The 15,613-nt window shown below is 47.8% G+C and overlaps 1 protein-coding gene across 1 annotated transcript; it reads left to right on the top strand.

Annotated features, from left to right (window-relative positions):
• The first annotated feature begins 179 nt into the window (after nucleotides 1-179).
• lto1 (LTO1 maturation factor of ABCE1) lies at nucleotides 180-9,888 on the top strand. Its single transcript, XM_035394906.1, has 5 exons — nucleotides 180-357; nucleotides 2,433-2,538; nucleotides 6,413-6,483; nucleotides 7,257-7,374; nucleotides 8,491-9,888. Exons 1-5 carry the CDS (start codon nucleotides 299-301, stop codon nucleotides 8,560-8,562), a joined length of 426 nt encoding a protein of 141 aa, XP_035250797.1. The 5' UTR covers nucleotides 180-298; the 3' UTR covers nucleotides 8,563-9,888.
• The last annotated feature ends 5,725 nt before the right edge of the window (nucleotides 9,889-15,613 follow it).

The raw sequence follows: 15,613 nt of genomic DNA on the forward strand, positions 1-15,613 counted from the left end.
CATTAGCTTTCTAACAATGCATAACATGTTTAATTTTGCTTTTGGACTAGCGTTTTATTTGTTACTAAATTCTACACACTGCACTTTTAAATTTGGTTCAACTCTATAAAAGAAAAAGGCTACGTCTGCTTTTATTTTGAAATGTAACGTCTTTGTGGTTACCGGAACCGTAATGACACAGGCGTTTCTTGCGCACTACCAATGACCCGTGGGGACTGCCTTACTTAGCTATTTGTTATTGAGTGTAGGTTGCTCATTTGTTCTCAATCTTAGTTTTGACACATAACCAATACGAAAAATGAATTCGGAATCTGGAAGTGAAGACCCATTTGACAGCATTTTCATGGCGGACAACAGGTAGCTACCGATGTCTACTAGATACCATGCAAACGAGCTTTATTCCGTTTGTTAGCTTCAAAGTAGCTAACGATCATTGCAGACTTGCTAGTCTGTTTGGCTGTACACTGCGATGTTGATCACATTTGAAATTAATTAATGTACCACAAGACATGACTTCGCGATTTACGTGGCTTGTTAACCTGTCTTTGTGTGGAATTATGTGGCGGTTGATGTGCTAGCTAGCTATAGTCGAAGGACCAGGTCGTGTGCGCAGTGGCTAGCTTGTGGATCAGACATCATTCCCTTTTGTGTTGGCATCAGCTAGTTTGCTAGCAGCTGTACTCTGAAAATGTGGTTCATGCCGTGTGTACAGAAATCCAAACGAAATCCTATCTAACCTTTAATAACCGTCTCATAAAAAGCTCTTGACATTCCCAACCGAGATGCACACACTGCACGTGTAATCACTGGGGGTTCACACACTACTATGCTGCGTTGACGCAGGAAGAAGCTAGATAGCTAACAAGCTGATCTCATAATCACACACAGCCATGCTCTAAGAGAGAGAGAAAAAAAAGCATGGGAAACCATCACTTATTGAATTGGGACACCTGGTCACCAATCACAATGTGATGGTTTTAATATCTACCATTATACAATACTCATCTCTCAGTGAGATGCTGTGGTTTCGTCATCCAATGAAATAAATGTACACGCATATGGAGTCAATTTAGTGCCAAAAGTATTGTCCGCGTAGGAAAAAAATCGTAGGCGTAGATGTGGAAATGTTTCTCGTGTTCAAAAAAGAAATAAAATCAAACGCATTTTTCTGAATTGTAAACGAAAAAGTTATGTTCTCAAATGTAAAAATAAAATTGCAATTGTTTTTTCTCACTCGTGTTAATTTAGCCAGTAATCCATCACTTGGTATTTCATTATCCAGAATAACATGTTTAATAGCTAGCTAAATACCTGAGAAGGATGTCACAATAGTGTTCACTGCGTGAACTAAACTGTGTTCTAGGCTAGAAATAGCTGTACAAAATAAGTATTGTATCTTATTGAACCTGTGTTTTTTAGTTGTCCATGACCATGAAATGCACTTTTGTACATCGCTTTGGATAAAAGCGTCTGCCAAATAAATATAATGTGATGTCGTTGCTCCGCCATGTTCCCAAGTAAATGATGATGTGCATGCCTTGCCTTCAGTCAGAGGTGGTAAACACGGCGCATTCCAATGACGCATTTGTCCGAGTGACCAATAAAGTCCCCCCCTTCCCTTCACCCCGCCTCCATGCCAAAATCGTGCCGAAACCCGAAGCGCGAGAAAAACAAAATCGTAATGGTAAAAAATGAAATCGTACTCGTAAAAAAGTAAAACCGTAAACATGAGTGAGAAAAACAACTGCAATTTTATTTTTTACATTTGTGAACATAATTTTTTCGTTTACAATTCAGAAGAATGCGTTTGATATTATTATTTTTTTGATCAGGAGAAACATTTCCACATCTATCCCTACAATTTTTTTTTTTTTTTACACGTGCGATTTTTTTTTTCCTACGCGGACAATACTTTTGGCACTAAATTGACTCCATACACGCTCACATACACAGTTATGATTTTTGCCTTGTTTAGTACCAATTGGATGTTGAGTTTTGTTTAAATCTAGTTTTAAAAAATATGTTAGGTACAATATTGCAATATGTATCAAAGTTTAACGACACAAAATGTGCATGTCTCACTGTGAGGCATAACCTGTGCTGTCTCGGTTACAGGTTTCACTGTGAGGCGTAACCTGTGCTGTCTCTGTTACAGGTTTCACTGTGAGGCTTAACCTGTGCTGTCTCTGTTACAGGTCTCACTGTGAGAGACCTGTGCTGTCTCTGTTACAGGTTTCACTGTGAGGCGTAACCTGTGCTGTCTCGGTTACAGGTCTCACTGGGAGGCGTAACCTGTGCTGTCTCTGTTACAGGTCTCACTTTGAGGCGTAACCTGTGCTGTCTCTGTTACAGGTTTAACTGTGAGGCGTAACCTGTGCTGTCTCTGTTACTGGTTTCACTGTGAGGCGTAACCTGTGCTGTCACTGCTGCAGGTTTCATTGTGAGGCATACAGGGAGGGGCTAGCGGAGGGGACGCGGCAGGGCCTCCTGGAGGGAATGAGCCACGGCAAGATGCACGGTGCCAGACTCTCTGCTGAGGTAATGCGCTGAGTGCAGTGCTCTGCTGTGGTAATGCGCTGAGTGCAGTGCTCTGCTGAGGTAATGCGCTGAGTGCAGTGCTCTGCTGTGGTAATGCGCTGAGTGCAGTGCTCTGCTGAGGTAATGCGCTGAGTTCTCTGCTGAGGTAATGCGCTGAGTGCAGTGCTCTGCTGAGGTAATGTGCTGAGTGCTCTGCTGAGGTAATGTGCTGAGTGCTCTGCTGAGGTAATGCGCTGAGTGCAGTGCTCTGCTGGGGTAATGCGCTGAGTGCAGTGCTCTGCTGAGGTAATGCGCTGAGTGCAGTGCTCTGCTGAGGTAATTCACTGAGTGCAGTGCTCTGCTGAGGTAATGCGCTGAGTGCAGTGCTCTGCTGAGGTAATGTGCTGAGTGCTCTGCTGAGGTAATGCGCTGAGTGCTCTGCTGAGGTAATGCGCTGAGTGCAGTGCTCTGCTGGGGTAATGCGCTGAGTGCAGTGCTCTGCTGAGGTAATGCGCTGAGTGCAGTGCTCTGCTGAGGTAATGCGCTGAGTGCAGTGCTCTGCTGTGGTAATGCGCTGAGTGCAGTGCTCTGCTGAGGTAATGCACTGAGTGCAGTGCTCTGTTGAGGTAATGCGCTGAGTGCAGTGCTCTGCTGAGGTAATGCGCTGAGTGCAGTGCTCTGCTGAGGTAATTCACTGAGTGCAGTGATCTGCTGAGGTAATGTGCTGAGTGCAGTGCTCTGCTGAGGTAATGTGCTGAGTGCTCTGCTGAGGTAATGCGCTGAGTGCTCTGCTGAGGTAATGCGCTGAGTGCAGTGCTCTGCTGGGGTAATGCGCTGAGTGCAGTGCTCTGCTGAGGTAATGTGCTGAGTGCTCTGCTGAGGTAATGCGCTGAGTGCTCTGCTGAGGTAATGCGCTGAGTGCAGTGCTCTGCTGGGGTAATGCGCTGAGTGCAGTGCTCTGCTGGGGTAATGCGCTGAGTGCAGTGCTCTGCTGAGGTAATGCGCTGAGTGCAGTGCTCTGCTGAGGTAATGTGCTGAGTGTTCTGCTGAGGTAATGCGCTGAGTGCAGTGCTCTGCTGAGGTAATGCGCTGAGTGCAGTGCTCTGCTGAGGTAATGTGCTGAGTGCAGTGCTCTGCTGAGGTAATGCTCTGAGTGCAGTGCTCTGCTGAGGTAATGCTCTGAGTGCAGTGCTCTGCTGAGGTAATGCGCTGAGTGCAGTGCTCTGCTGAGGTAATGCGCTGAGTGCAGTGTTCTGCTGAGGTAATGCGCTGAGCGCTCTGATGTGGTAATGCGCTGAGTGCTCTGCTGAGGTAATGCGCTGAGTGCAGTGCTCTGCTGAGGTAATGCGCTGAGTGCTCTGCTGAGGTAATTCACTGAGTGCAGTGCTCTGCTGAGGTAATGCGCTGAGTGCAGTGCTCTGCTGAGGTAATGCGCTGAGTGCAGTGCTCTGCTGAGGTAATGCGCTGAGTGCTCTGCTGAGGTAATGCGCTGAGTGCAGTGCTCTGCTGGGGTAATGCGCTGAGTGCAGTGCTCTGCTGAGGTAATGCGCTGTGTGCAGTGCTCTGCTGAGGTAATGCGCTGAGTGCAGTGCTCTGCTGAGGTAATGCGCTGAGTGCAGTGCTCTGCTGGGGTAATGCGCTGAGTGCAGTGCTCTGCTGAGGTAATGCACTGAGTGCAGTGCTCTGCTGAGGTAATGCGCTGAGTGCAGTGCTCTGCTGAGGTAATGCGCTGAGTGCAGTGCTCTGCTGAGGTAATGCGCTGAGCGCTCTGATGTGGTAATGCGCTGAGTGCTCTGCTGAGGTAATGCGCTGAGTGCAGTGTTCTGCTGAGGTAATGCGCTGAGCGCTCTGATGTGGTAATGCCCTGAGTGCTCTGCTGAGGTAATGCGCTGAGTGCAGTGCTCTGCTGAGGTAATTCACTGAGTGCAGTGCTCTGCTGAGGTAATGCGCTGAGTGCAGTGCTCTGCTGAGGTAATGTGCTGAGTGCTCTGCTGAGGTAATGCGCTGAGTGCTCTGCTGAGGTAATGCGCTGAGTGCAGTGCTCTGCTGAGGTAATGCGCTGAGTGCAGTGCTCTGCTGAGGTAATGCGCTGAGTGCAGTGCTCTGCTGAGGTAATGCGCTGAGTGCAGTGCTCTGCTGAGGTAATGTGCTGAGTGCAGTGCTCTGCTGAGGTAATGCTCTGAGTGCAGTGCTCTGCTGAGGTAATGCTCTGAGTGCAGTGCTCTGCTGAGGTAATGCGCTGAGTGCAGTGCTCTGCTGAGGTAATGCGCTGAATGCAGTGTTCTGCTGAGGTAATGCGCTGAGCGCTCTGATGTGGTAATGCGCTGAGTGCTCTGCTGAGGTAATGCGCTGAGTGCAGTGCTCTGCTGAGGTAATGCGCTGAGTGCTCTGCTGAGGTAATTCACTGAGTGCAGTGCTCTGCTGAGGTAATGCGCTGAGTGCAGTGCTCTGCTGAGGTAATGCACTGAGTGCAGTGCTCTGCTGAGGTAATGCGCTGAGTGCTCTGCTGAGGTAATGCGCTGAGTGCAGTGCTCTGCTGGGGTAATGCACTGAGTGCAGTGCTCTGCTGAGGTAATGCGCTGTGTGCAGTGCTCTGCTGAGGTAATGCGCTGAGTGCAGTGCTCTGCTGAGGTAATGCGCTGAGTGCAGTGCTCTGCTGAGGTAATGCGCTGAGTGCAGTGCTCTGCTGGGGTAATGCACTGAGTGCAGTGCTCTGCTGAGGTAATGCACTGAGTGCAGTGCTCTGCTGAGGTAATGCGCTGAGTGCAGTACTCTGCTGAGGTAATGCGCTGAGTGCAGTGCTCTGCTGAGGTAATGCGCTGAGCGCTCTGATGTGGTAATGCGCTGAGTGCTCTGCTGAGGTAATGCGCTGAGTGCAGTGTTCTGCTGAGGTAATGCGCTGAGCGCTCTGATGTGGTAATGCCCTGAGTGCTCTGCTGAGGTAATGCGCTGAGTGCAGTGCTCTGCTGAGGTAATGCGCTGAGCGCTCTGATGTGGTAATGCGCTGAGTGCTCTGCTGAGGTAATGCGCTGAGTGCAGTGTTCTGCTGAGGTAATGCGCTGAGCGCTCTGATGTGGTAATGCCCTGAGTGCTCTGCTGAGGTAATGCGCTGAGTGCAGTGCTCTGCTGAGGTAATGCGCTGAGTGCAGTGCTCTGCTGAGGTAATGCCCTGAGTGCTCTGCTGAGGTAATGCGCTGAGTGCAGTGCTCTGTTGAGGTAATGCGCTGAGTGCAGTGCTCTGCTGAGGTAATGTGCTGAGTGCAGTGCTCTGCTGAGGTAATGCCCTGAGTGCTCTGCTGAGGTAATGCGCTGAGTGCTCTGCTGAGGTAATGCGCTGAGTGCAGTGCTTTGCTGATGTAATGCGCTGAGCGCTCTGATGTGGTAATGCGCTGAGTGCAGCGCTCTGCTGAGGTAATGCGCTGAGCGCTCTGATGTGGTAATGCGCTGAGTGCAGTGCTCTGCTGAGGTAATGCGCTGAGTGCTCTGCTGAGGTAATGCGCTGAGTGCAGTGCTCTGCTGAGGTAATGCGCCTAGCGCTCTGATGTGGTAATGCGCTGAGTGCTCTGCTGAGGTAATGCGCTGAGTGCTCTGCTGAGGTAATGCGCTGAGTGCAGTGCTCTGCTGAGGTAATGCGCTGAGCGCTCTGATGTGGTAATGCGCTGAGTGCTCTGCTGAGGTAATGCGCTGAGCGCTCTGCTGAGGTAATGCGCTGAGCGCTCTGATGTGGTAATGCGCTGAGTGCTCTGCTGAGGTAATGCGCTGAGTGCTCTGCTCAGGTAATGCACTGAGTGCTCTGTTCAGGTAATGCGTGTACCTTGTGGAGTGTGACATTTAGTTTGATTTTAGTTTTTAAAATTTTTGAAGAACTCATACAACTTTTCCCCTCGATTCCCAGATGTCCTTCTACTATGGATTTGCTTTCGCTTGGAAGTGCCTTCTTCAAAACAACACGGATGCCAAATCCAGGTACAAAAGATCGCTCGGCCGTGAATGATAGAGCATCCGCAGTGGACAGTAGGTCATTCACTAGAAGAACCTTTGAGTTTGCACGTGATCACACTTTTCACTCCATGACGGGATGCAAGTCTATGTATTGTTGTGTGCGGTACTGCATAAGGTACAAAACACGCCTTCCTTAGAGAATGACAAATGATTATGATGACCATGGTGACTTGGGTGTAAGTGCTGTAAGGGTTTATTTATCTGGCCAGCTTTAGCATGGTCACTCATGTTACTTGTACCCCCATTTCAGCAGTTTCTGTAATTTGTATTTGTCCTAATATTGTAGCTTATTCCTCTCCTAGTTTGGCTTGGCATAAGTTAGGTCAGAATAGTGTTCACTGTGTGAACTGAACTGTGTTCTTGGCTAGAAGTAGCTGTACGAAATGAGTATTGTACCTTATGGAACCTGTGTTTTGTAGTTTTCCAGTGACCATGATATGCACTTTTGTACGTCGCTTTGGATAAAAGTGTCTGCTAAATAAATGTAATGTGATGTAAGCTATGGCATGGGTAATCATTCGCTTATCATTAAGGTTTTGAATGGCAACCATCTGCACATATTGTAGAATAATATGGTAAGCATTTTCTACGGGCAGAATAAAAGCTGTAGGACTCGATGCGTTTATAAAAACGGGACGAAAGGTCCTGAGGAAGTGCTTGGCGTGTTTCACGCGCGGGCCGACGAAGTGTTTGCCGTGCGGCTGTCCCTGAGCTCCGCCTTTGCTTTCCCGCTGCAGGAAACGGCTGAGGGCGCTGGAGGCCCTGGCGGAGCACGTCCAGGCCTTCCCCCACGACGACCCGCGGCACGCCTCGCTGCAGCCGGACGTGGAGAAGGCGCGCGCCAAGTTCCGGCAGGTGAGCGTCACCGCCTGCCCTGGGTTTCGCCACCGCAGCGTAACGGGCCAGGAGCTGGTCCCGTAACCGGAAGGTCGCTGGTTCGATTCCCGGAGGGAACGCTGCCGTTGTACCCTTGAGCAAGATTCTTAACCCGCGTTACTTCAGTGTATGTCCAGCTGTATAAATGGATGCAGTGTAAATGCTGTGTAAACGTTGTGTAAGTCGCTCTGGATAAGAGCGCCTGCTAAACGCCTGTAATGTAATGGGGGGCCTGCTCTGATCACCCCCATATTGCATCCCTCACTCCTGTGGGATCTGACTTGGTCCTGGGGGACCTGTTTGTATGCTGGTTTTTGTTACATCCCGTCTCTCACTCAGTGAAAGTTGTTGGACAGGTGTTGTGTGTTCAACACGAGTTCTTTTATTAATTCCCCCCCCCCGCCTTAAGCTTGTTAACACCGTGTAGGTTTGGCTCATTATCATTTGCTTTGTCTTTGAATTGTTAATTATCTTCCAGATGGTTAGCTTTAGTGGCCAGGTGTTCACGCTCATCAGTTAGGAGCCTATTGATTCACCTCAGTCTCTAATGTTGCTTTCATTTTTTTTTACTCTCTTTTTATAATTGATTGCAATATAGCACAAAGAGAATATGGGACTTTTATTTTTCATGGAATGCATAGCTATTTCTGACAGCGTGGCTTAAGAGGGTAAATAATCTCTGGCATTCATGCATGTGGCTACAGTCACAGTGCTGTGTTTGTGTGTGTGAGGGGGTGTGGGGGGCGTGCGTGTGTGCGTGCGCGCGCGTGTGTGCGTGCGTGCATGTATGCATATGAGAGAGTTTGTATGAGTGTGAGAGTGTGTTTCTGTGTGCGTGCGTGTGCATGCGTGCATGTGCGGGTGTTGAGAGAGTGCATGTGTGTGTGTGTGTGCGTGCATACTTGTGTGTATGCGTATGAGTGTGTCTGAGTGCGGGTGCTGAGAGTGCGTGTGTGTGCGTGCATACGTGCGTGTATGCGTATGAGTGTGTGTGTGAGTGTGTGAGAGTGCGGGTGTTGAGAGAGTGCACGTGTGTGTGTGTGTGTGAGAGAGTGCTTCATGCATCCTCCTGCAGTCTCAGTGTTTGTATTTCAGGTTTGTTCCATGATGAACGTGCCTGCAGACTTCAGGGAGTACGTGACCGTGGCGACGGGGATGTCTTTCTGAGCGGCGGCACAGACGCCTCGGAGATCTCGCCCCGTGGAGAGGCTGTACGGGCGCAGGAGCGCGGGGACGCAGGAGCGCACGCTGTGCCTTTCTCCGCGCCCGCCGAAGCTTTCGCGCTCCGATGCGTATGCCTGCCAGTGTCTGAGCTCTGTTACCCAAAGACCGGAAATGTTAGAGGCTAGTCGGTACACCCCCAGACAGGCAGGTGGCGCTATAACATTGGCACTGACATAGTTTTAAAGGTGACGACTGGTGGTGGCTGAAGCCTCAGTAGGCAATTTTGTGTTGCAGTTGAACTTGCAATTCAGATCCTAACCAAAAGGCATAAGCCATATTTTTTGTAAACAGTGTGGAACTATATTCATGTTCAATAGTACATAATTTCCTTTTGAGTGTGTGCATGTAAATACTCTCTCTCTCTCTCTCTCTCTCACACGCACACACACACACACACCCTGTCATTGGTAAGAAAAGCAGAAGACATTTACTGCAAAATGAAATGTTCACAAAAATGTTAAACGGCAAAGTGAATGAGTTGAACCCCGTCTCATTACCTGTCTTTTGCATGGTTTTCTGTTCTTAAATCCCTATAGTATGTTTACTTCCATGTGATTCACAATGATTAATGAATCTCATGTAGGGTCATAGACCACCTTTGAAACTGAGGGAATGTCTGTGAAAAGAACTGCACGTACACATTTGTCTGGAAGTTTACTGTTCATACAAATGGATTTTTATGCATTTTGAAAAGCTGGGAAATGTAGTCCAGTGTTGCCACCATCTGCCTAAGAGAAAATGTCTGCCATATTCAGTGCAAGGCTTTAGCACCCCCTGCTGGAAGACTGCAGTGAATATTAGTGTTTCCCAATTCTACTTTAAAATTCTACAGGAATTTTATATTACTCCACCAAACCTATTGATGATGAGTTTTTTTGAGGGAAAATGCATGGCAATACATTTTTAAAAATATATAAATCTTGAGAGTTGCATTGCATGTACCGTGCAATATCTGTATTTGGGTCCAAGTCAATTCAACACAATGTTGGACCGCATCGTCACAGATAAAAAAAAATAAAATAAATAAAAACCCTTGTCTTATAAGAAACCCCTGGAACCGAAATTACACTTGTCTCAGACCATTATTAGGGGAGATATAGGCTGTTGAAGGCATATTAGTGTGACTCAATGACTTTGACTTGCCATGTCTACATTTCTCTCGGTAACAGAGAAATGTTTCTTGTATCATTTTACAGGTCTTTTTAATTTCTTTTACACATGTACCTGTTCACCCAAAAATAAAGGTTGAATGATTTTAAACTTGACAAATTTTTCTGCGAAAAGACCTATATTTGAAAATGAATAAAATTTTCACCAAAGTTAGGTTATGATGTCATCAACACCTCCAGAAAATCTGGTCTTGGAATTTTGACTCGTTGCTGAGGTACGTACTGAGATTACATATTTGTAGTGGTATCACATCGCTAATTCCTCACAATGCTGTTGAACCTGTTCAGTGCTAACAGATGTAATCAGACACATGCAAAATGTCAATGCATGTATGAATTAGGCTCTTTAAGAGAAGGTTTGAATCATACGCTGCCCAGTGGTGAGAACATGTTGTTTGAAGGTCAGTAGACGTATACAGGGTTATAGCAGTTGTCAAAGATGTATGTTAATACCCCTTGATGGAGAGCAGGCTGATGTTAGCGTTGGGGCCGATAAATTCATTTTCCAGTCTTCTGAGGCTTTTGAAAAATGCAAACATTCCACTGCGACCCATTTGTAAGTGCAGGTGAGGCTGTACAGTGGAATGCGGGAGAATGAAGCTGGCAGTATTGTCCGTAAAGCTGGCCGTTGTCGGCATACTCGGTGAGAACACCGAACCGTTTAATGTCACTGCAGGGGCATGAATAATCACAAATAATTACGAGGCAGCTATTTTATTTATTTTTTTTCCTTTCCCCACCACCACCCCCCCTCTTCGGAGGACAACTTTTTTTTTTTTTTTAAACTTTACCTAGTTTACACATTATCTTTTACATTTGCACATGATAATTTATAATTAGTCCTCCTAAACAGACCTTCGTATTTAAACCTCAAATTTCTAATCCTTTGATATTAATATTTTATCTTTATTGCAAGTATTTCAATTGCCATAATAAGTATGGTGATAGAGGGCAGCCTTGTTTTACGCCCCTTGATAATGTAATATTCTCTGAAAAATAACCATTATTTATAACTTTACATGTGGGGTTGCTATACATGACTTTAACCCATTTAATTAGAGATTCACCAAAGTTGAAGAATTCTAGGCATTTGTAAATAAAATCCAGACGCACTTTATCAAAGGCTTTTTCAAAGTCTGCTATGAAATTTAAGCCGGCTTTCTTCGACGTCTCATAGTGCTCTATAATTTCAAGCAATTGTCTTATATTGTCCCCCAGGTATCGTCCCTGTAAAAAGCCTGACTGATCAAGGTGGACAATATCCGACAGGACCCTTTTAATACGATAGGCTAAACATTTCGCTAATATTTTAGCATCACAACACTGAAGTGGACAGTAGCACTAATGAGGCCCACTGTGACCCCTGCTACGTGGGACAGTAGCACTAGGCCCCTGTGACCCCTGCTGTGTGGGACAATAGCTCCAGGCCGCTGTGACCCCTGCTATGTGGGACAGTAGCACTAGGCAGGCCCCCTGTGACTCCTGCTATGTGGGACAGTAGCTCCAGGCCCTGTGGCCTCTGCTATGTGGGACATTAACTCCAGGCCCCCTGTGGCCACTGCTATGTGGGATAGTAGCACTAGGCAGGCCCCCTGTGACCCCTGCTACATGGGACAGTGGCACTAGGCAGGCCCCCTGTGACCCCTGCTATGTGGGACAGTAGCTCCAGGCCCCCTGTGGCCACTGCTATGTGGGACAGTAGCTTCAGGCCCCTGTGGCCCCTGCTATGTGGGATAGTAGCACTAGGCATGCCCCCTGTGACCCCTGCTACGTGGGACAATAGCACTGGACAGGCCCCCTGTGACCCCTGCTATGTGGGACAGTACCACTAGGCAGGCCTTCTGTGACCCCTGCTACATGGGACAGTAGCACTGGGCACACCCCATGTGACCCCTGCTATGTGGGACAGTAGCTCCAGGCTCCATGTGACCCCTGCTATGTGGGACAGTAGCTCCAGGCTCCCTGTGACCCCTGCTATGTGGATCAGTAGCATTAGGCAGGCCCTCTGTGACCCCTGCTATGTGTGACAGTAGCACTAGGCAGGCTTCCTGTGACCCCTGCTATGTGGGACAGTAGCTCCAGGGCCCTGTGGTCCCTGCTATGTGGGACAGTAGCACTAATAAGGCTCCCTGTGACCCCTGCTATGTGGGACAATAGCTCCAGGCCCCATGTGACCCCTGCTATGTGGATCAGTAGCATTAGGCAGGCCCTCTGTGACCCCTGCTATGTGTGACAATAGCATTAGGCAGGCCCCCTGTGACCCCTGCTATGTGGGACAGTAGCACTAGGCAGGCTCCCTGTGACCCCTGCTATGTGGGACAGTAGCTCCAGGCCCCTGTGGTCCCTGCTATGTGGGACAGTAGCACTAATAAGGCTCCCTGTGACCCCTGCTATGTGGGACAATAGCTCCAGGCCCCATGTGACCCCTGCTATGTGGGACAGTAGCTCCAGGCCCCTGTGACCCCTGCTATGTGGGACAGTAGCACTAATCAGGCCCCCTGTGCCCCCTGCTATGTGGGACAGTAGCAGTAGGAGGCTGAATGAAGGCCTTTGGGGAAGCTGTTCCACTACAGGACAGCTCCCTTTCTCCAGGTCACAGATCAAAATTCAGCAGCCCGTACACCCGGGGACGTTGCTTCTGCTTAGCGCGGTTAGCGTGGCTCGCCCTCTCTCCTCTCAGATGCCCAGTCTGGGCTCTTCACAGGTCGGCAGCACTCCCCAGTCACATGACTCTGAAGGCTGATAAATGGCTCTGCCCCTCTTTAATTTCCTGCATTCATCTTCATGTTTCAGATGAAGGAGGATGAATGTTCTGGAAGGATCAAGGAACCTCTTGACATCTGTTGCTTTTTCCGCTCGCCCCTTATGGTGTCCTGATGTGTGACACAACATCCTGCCGTTGCGTGACGCACGGTTTCAGGAAGGATGCCGTCGCATTGCTTCACCAGCCACGGCTGTTCCTAAGGGCCTCTTACAGCACTTCTTGTGTCTGTTCCGTATGACAAGTAGCTGAAAGCAGGAAACAGCAACATTTTCTGTGTTTCACAAGAGAAAAAAAGGCTCTAGGAGATGTTCTTTCCAGCGAATATCATGAGGATCAGTAGGTGTGTGCGTCCGGTGCGCTAGAAACTCAGACCCTGCCACCTCCCTTCGTCCCTCCCTTCCTCAGCACACCATTGTAAGTCCACTGCAGAAAATCAGTGGCGTCTAAGCAGGGTTGACTCCTCGCTGGGTGTTACTGCTTCCCAGTCCCCCTCACAAAGGGTCAGACTGATCCGCAGGCTAACACAGCTTGTGACACTGCAGTCAGATGGAGAGAGAGAGAGAGAGGGAGATGGGGGGGGGAGGAGGGTTGGCAAGAGCAAGGGAATGTAAATAGGCTTGAGCACATTTCTTATGATTCTTTTCAGTTGGGGAGCTGTGTGTGTGTGGGGCGGCTGGGGCTGGGTAAATGTGCAGGAATTTGTGAAGCAGGTGGTGAGCGGCCACGTGAACAAAATGGGGAAAGTGCAACTGCCAGGAGCGGTAATTTGCAGCACCACCAAAAAAGTGTCCCTCATGGATCAGTGGAGGGTCCTGCGTGCTGGCCTGGCCACACCGGCGCCCTCTTAGGAGGGAGAGGTACCAGCACCTTTCAGCACAGACTCAACAGCCTGATCAGCCAGAGGCACAAACACTGGCTACTGTGGGGCACCATGAGTGGCAGTGCCCCTAGCTGGGTCAACCATAAGGGTTGAGTGACAGGGTTGAGTAGGAGTGCTCCTGGCTGGGTCACCCATGAGAGTTGAATGGCAGGGTTGAGTAGCAGTGCTCCTGGCTGGGTCACCCATGAGAGTTGAGTGGCAGGGTTGAGTAGCAGTGCTCCTGGCTGGGTCACCCATAAGGGTTGAGTAGCAGTGCTCCTGGCTGGGTCGCCCATAAGTGTAGAGTGACAGGGTTGAGTAGCAGTGCTCCTGGCTGGGTCACCCATAAGGGTTGAGTAGCAGTGCTCCTGGCTGGGTTGCCCATAAGTGTAGAGTGACAGGGTTGAGTAGCAGTGCTCCTGGCTGGGTCACCCATGAGGGTTGAGTGGCAGGGTTGAGTAGCAGTGCTCCTGGCTGGGTCACCCATAAGGGTTGAGTGACAGGGTTGGGTGGCAGTGCTCCTGGCTGGGTCACCAATGAGGGTTGGGTGGCAGTGCTCCTGGCTGGGACACACAGAAGGTTTGTGTAGCAGTGCTCCTGCCTATGTCACCTATAAGGGTTGAGTGACAGTGCTCCTGCCTGGATCACCCATAAGGGTTGAGTATCAGTGCTTCTAGCTGGTTTCCCTTTGCTAGGCTGTGAAAGGCAGGAACCTTCTGGCCCAGGCAAAGGAGTGACAACATACAGGATGTTGCAGGTCTCCAGCAATCCAGTAGAATTCCACCGGCTCCATGCAATATTCTTATGATCTGAATATGAATTTGTTTATAGATTCTGATATTTGTCATTTTGTAGCCTCAAATATTCAAAAACATTGAGAAAATCAAAATATTTTAGCTGTGTAGAGCATGAAATGATTTCCTAAGCAAGCATCAACTGACAGCCTTAACCTTCCTATTGTGGATGGGATCAATTTGATCCCATTCAATGTTTGACATCTAAAAAACAGTTAACCCTATTTTTCCTTCTTGATACTACATGACTTCTCCTAATTCAGTGTGATTAAATTATATACATTCAATCAACGTAATGATATATTTTGAAAAGTCCTGTACCAACTTTGTGTACACGTGTGTTGTGTGGGGTCATGTTAAAAACCTTCCATTTTTTATTTATTTTCTATATATTTTTTTTGTGGGTGATTGTGAAGGCAATACACAAACTGTCAAAATTGAGATCAATTTGACCACAAACATAACAGGCATCATCAAATTTCAAGGTAATATCAAGGTTAAATTCAGAGAAAGTAACTCACATGTGGAGTATTCAAATATATGAAAATGAAGTCCCTAAATTACAAATACGTGAATTGTGAGAATCAAGATATTATTTTAAACAACATTTATTTTATCTTAAAAATGGTGCCAGCAATACAGCCTGAATGTAGGATCTTTGTATGTACATTTATTAGAAAATGAAAGGATTTTGTGTGTTATTTTACGTATGATAAAGCAATGTTCCTAAGAACATAGATTGACCAGTTGCACACAATGTTTGAACTGTCTCTCAAATCCACAGAAGGGTGATGAGCTGAGGTCCTGCTGTGACTGCACAGAGCTCAATCTACACAGCAGCCAATACTGTGACTGCGCAGAGCTCAATCTATATAGCAGCCAACACTGTGACTGCACAGACCTCTTCTCTTTATGCAAGGACCATACAACTTGACATCAGAACACAGTGTGATGATTAGCACAATTCATCTTGAAATATTATTTACCAAATATTGTTGCATCGCTCTGCAACACACCCTTAATTTCTTCTGCAAAGATAGGGAATAGATATGGCAGTAGTTCAGACAGAATGCCTTGGAAGTGTTTTTAACTGTAGTTTGGTTTTCTGCACGTATATTCACTGCAGGTCTGTGAGTGTGCATTTCAGACCAGCGTGAAACAAATAACTCAGAAAGTGGTTTCTTTTCAGTCCTGGGCCATCAATCAACTTTGACCCTTCAGAGTAAGACAGCTAAGACTACAAAATGTTGCCAGATACAAGCGGATGTACAAACTCAGATTTTACTTTTGTGGCCATGACTGTCAGATTTTTGTTCGGTGCCCACTGCCAATTTTAAATGATTGGGGAGGGGTGGGGGTGCTGTTGATATCCTGCCATTTTGTTTTCGTCTTTCAGTTACTCAAGAGA

Source organism: Anguilla anguilla, chromosome 16, assembly GCF_013347855.1.
Source record: "Anguilla anguilla isolate fAngAng1 chromosome 16, fAngAng1.pri, whole genome shotgun sequence".
Classification (NCBI taxonomy): Eukaryota; Metazoa; Chordata; class Actinopteri; order Anguilliformes; family Anguillidae; genus Anguilla; species Anguilla anguilla.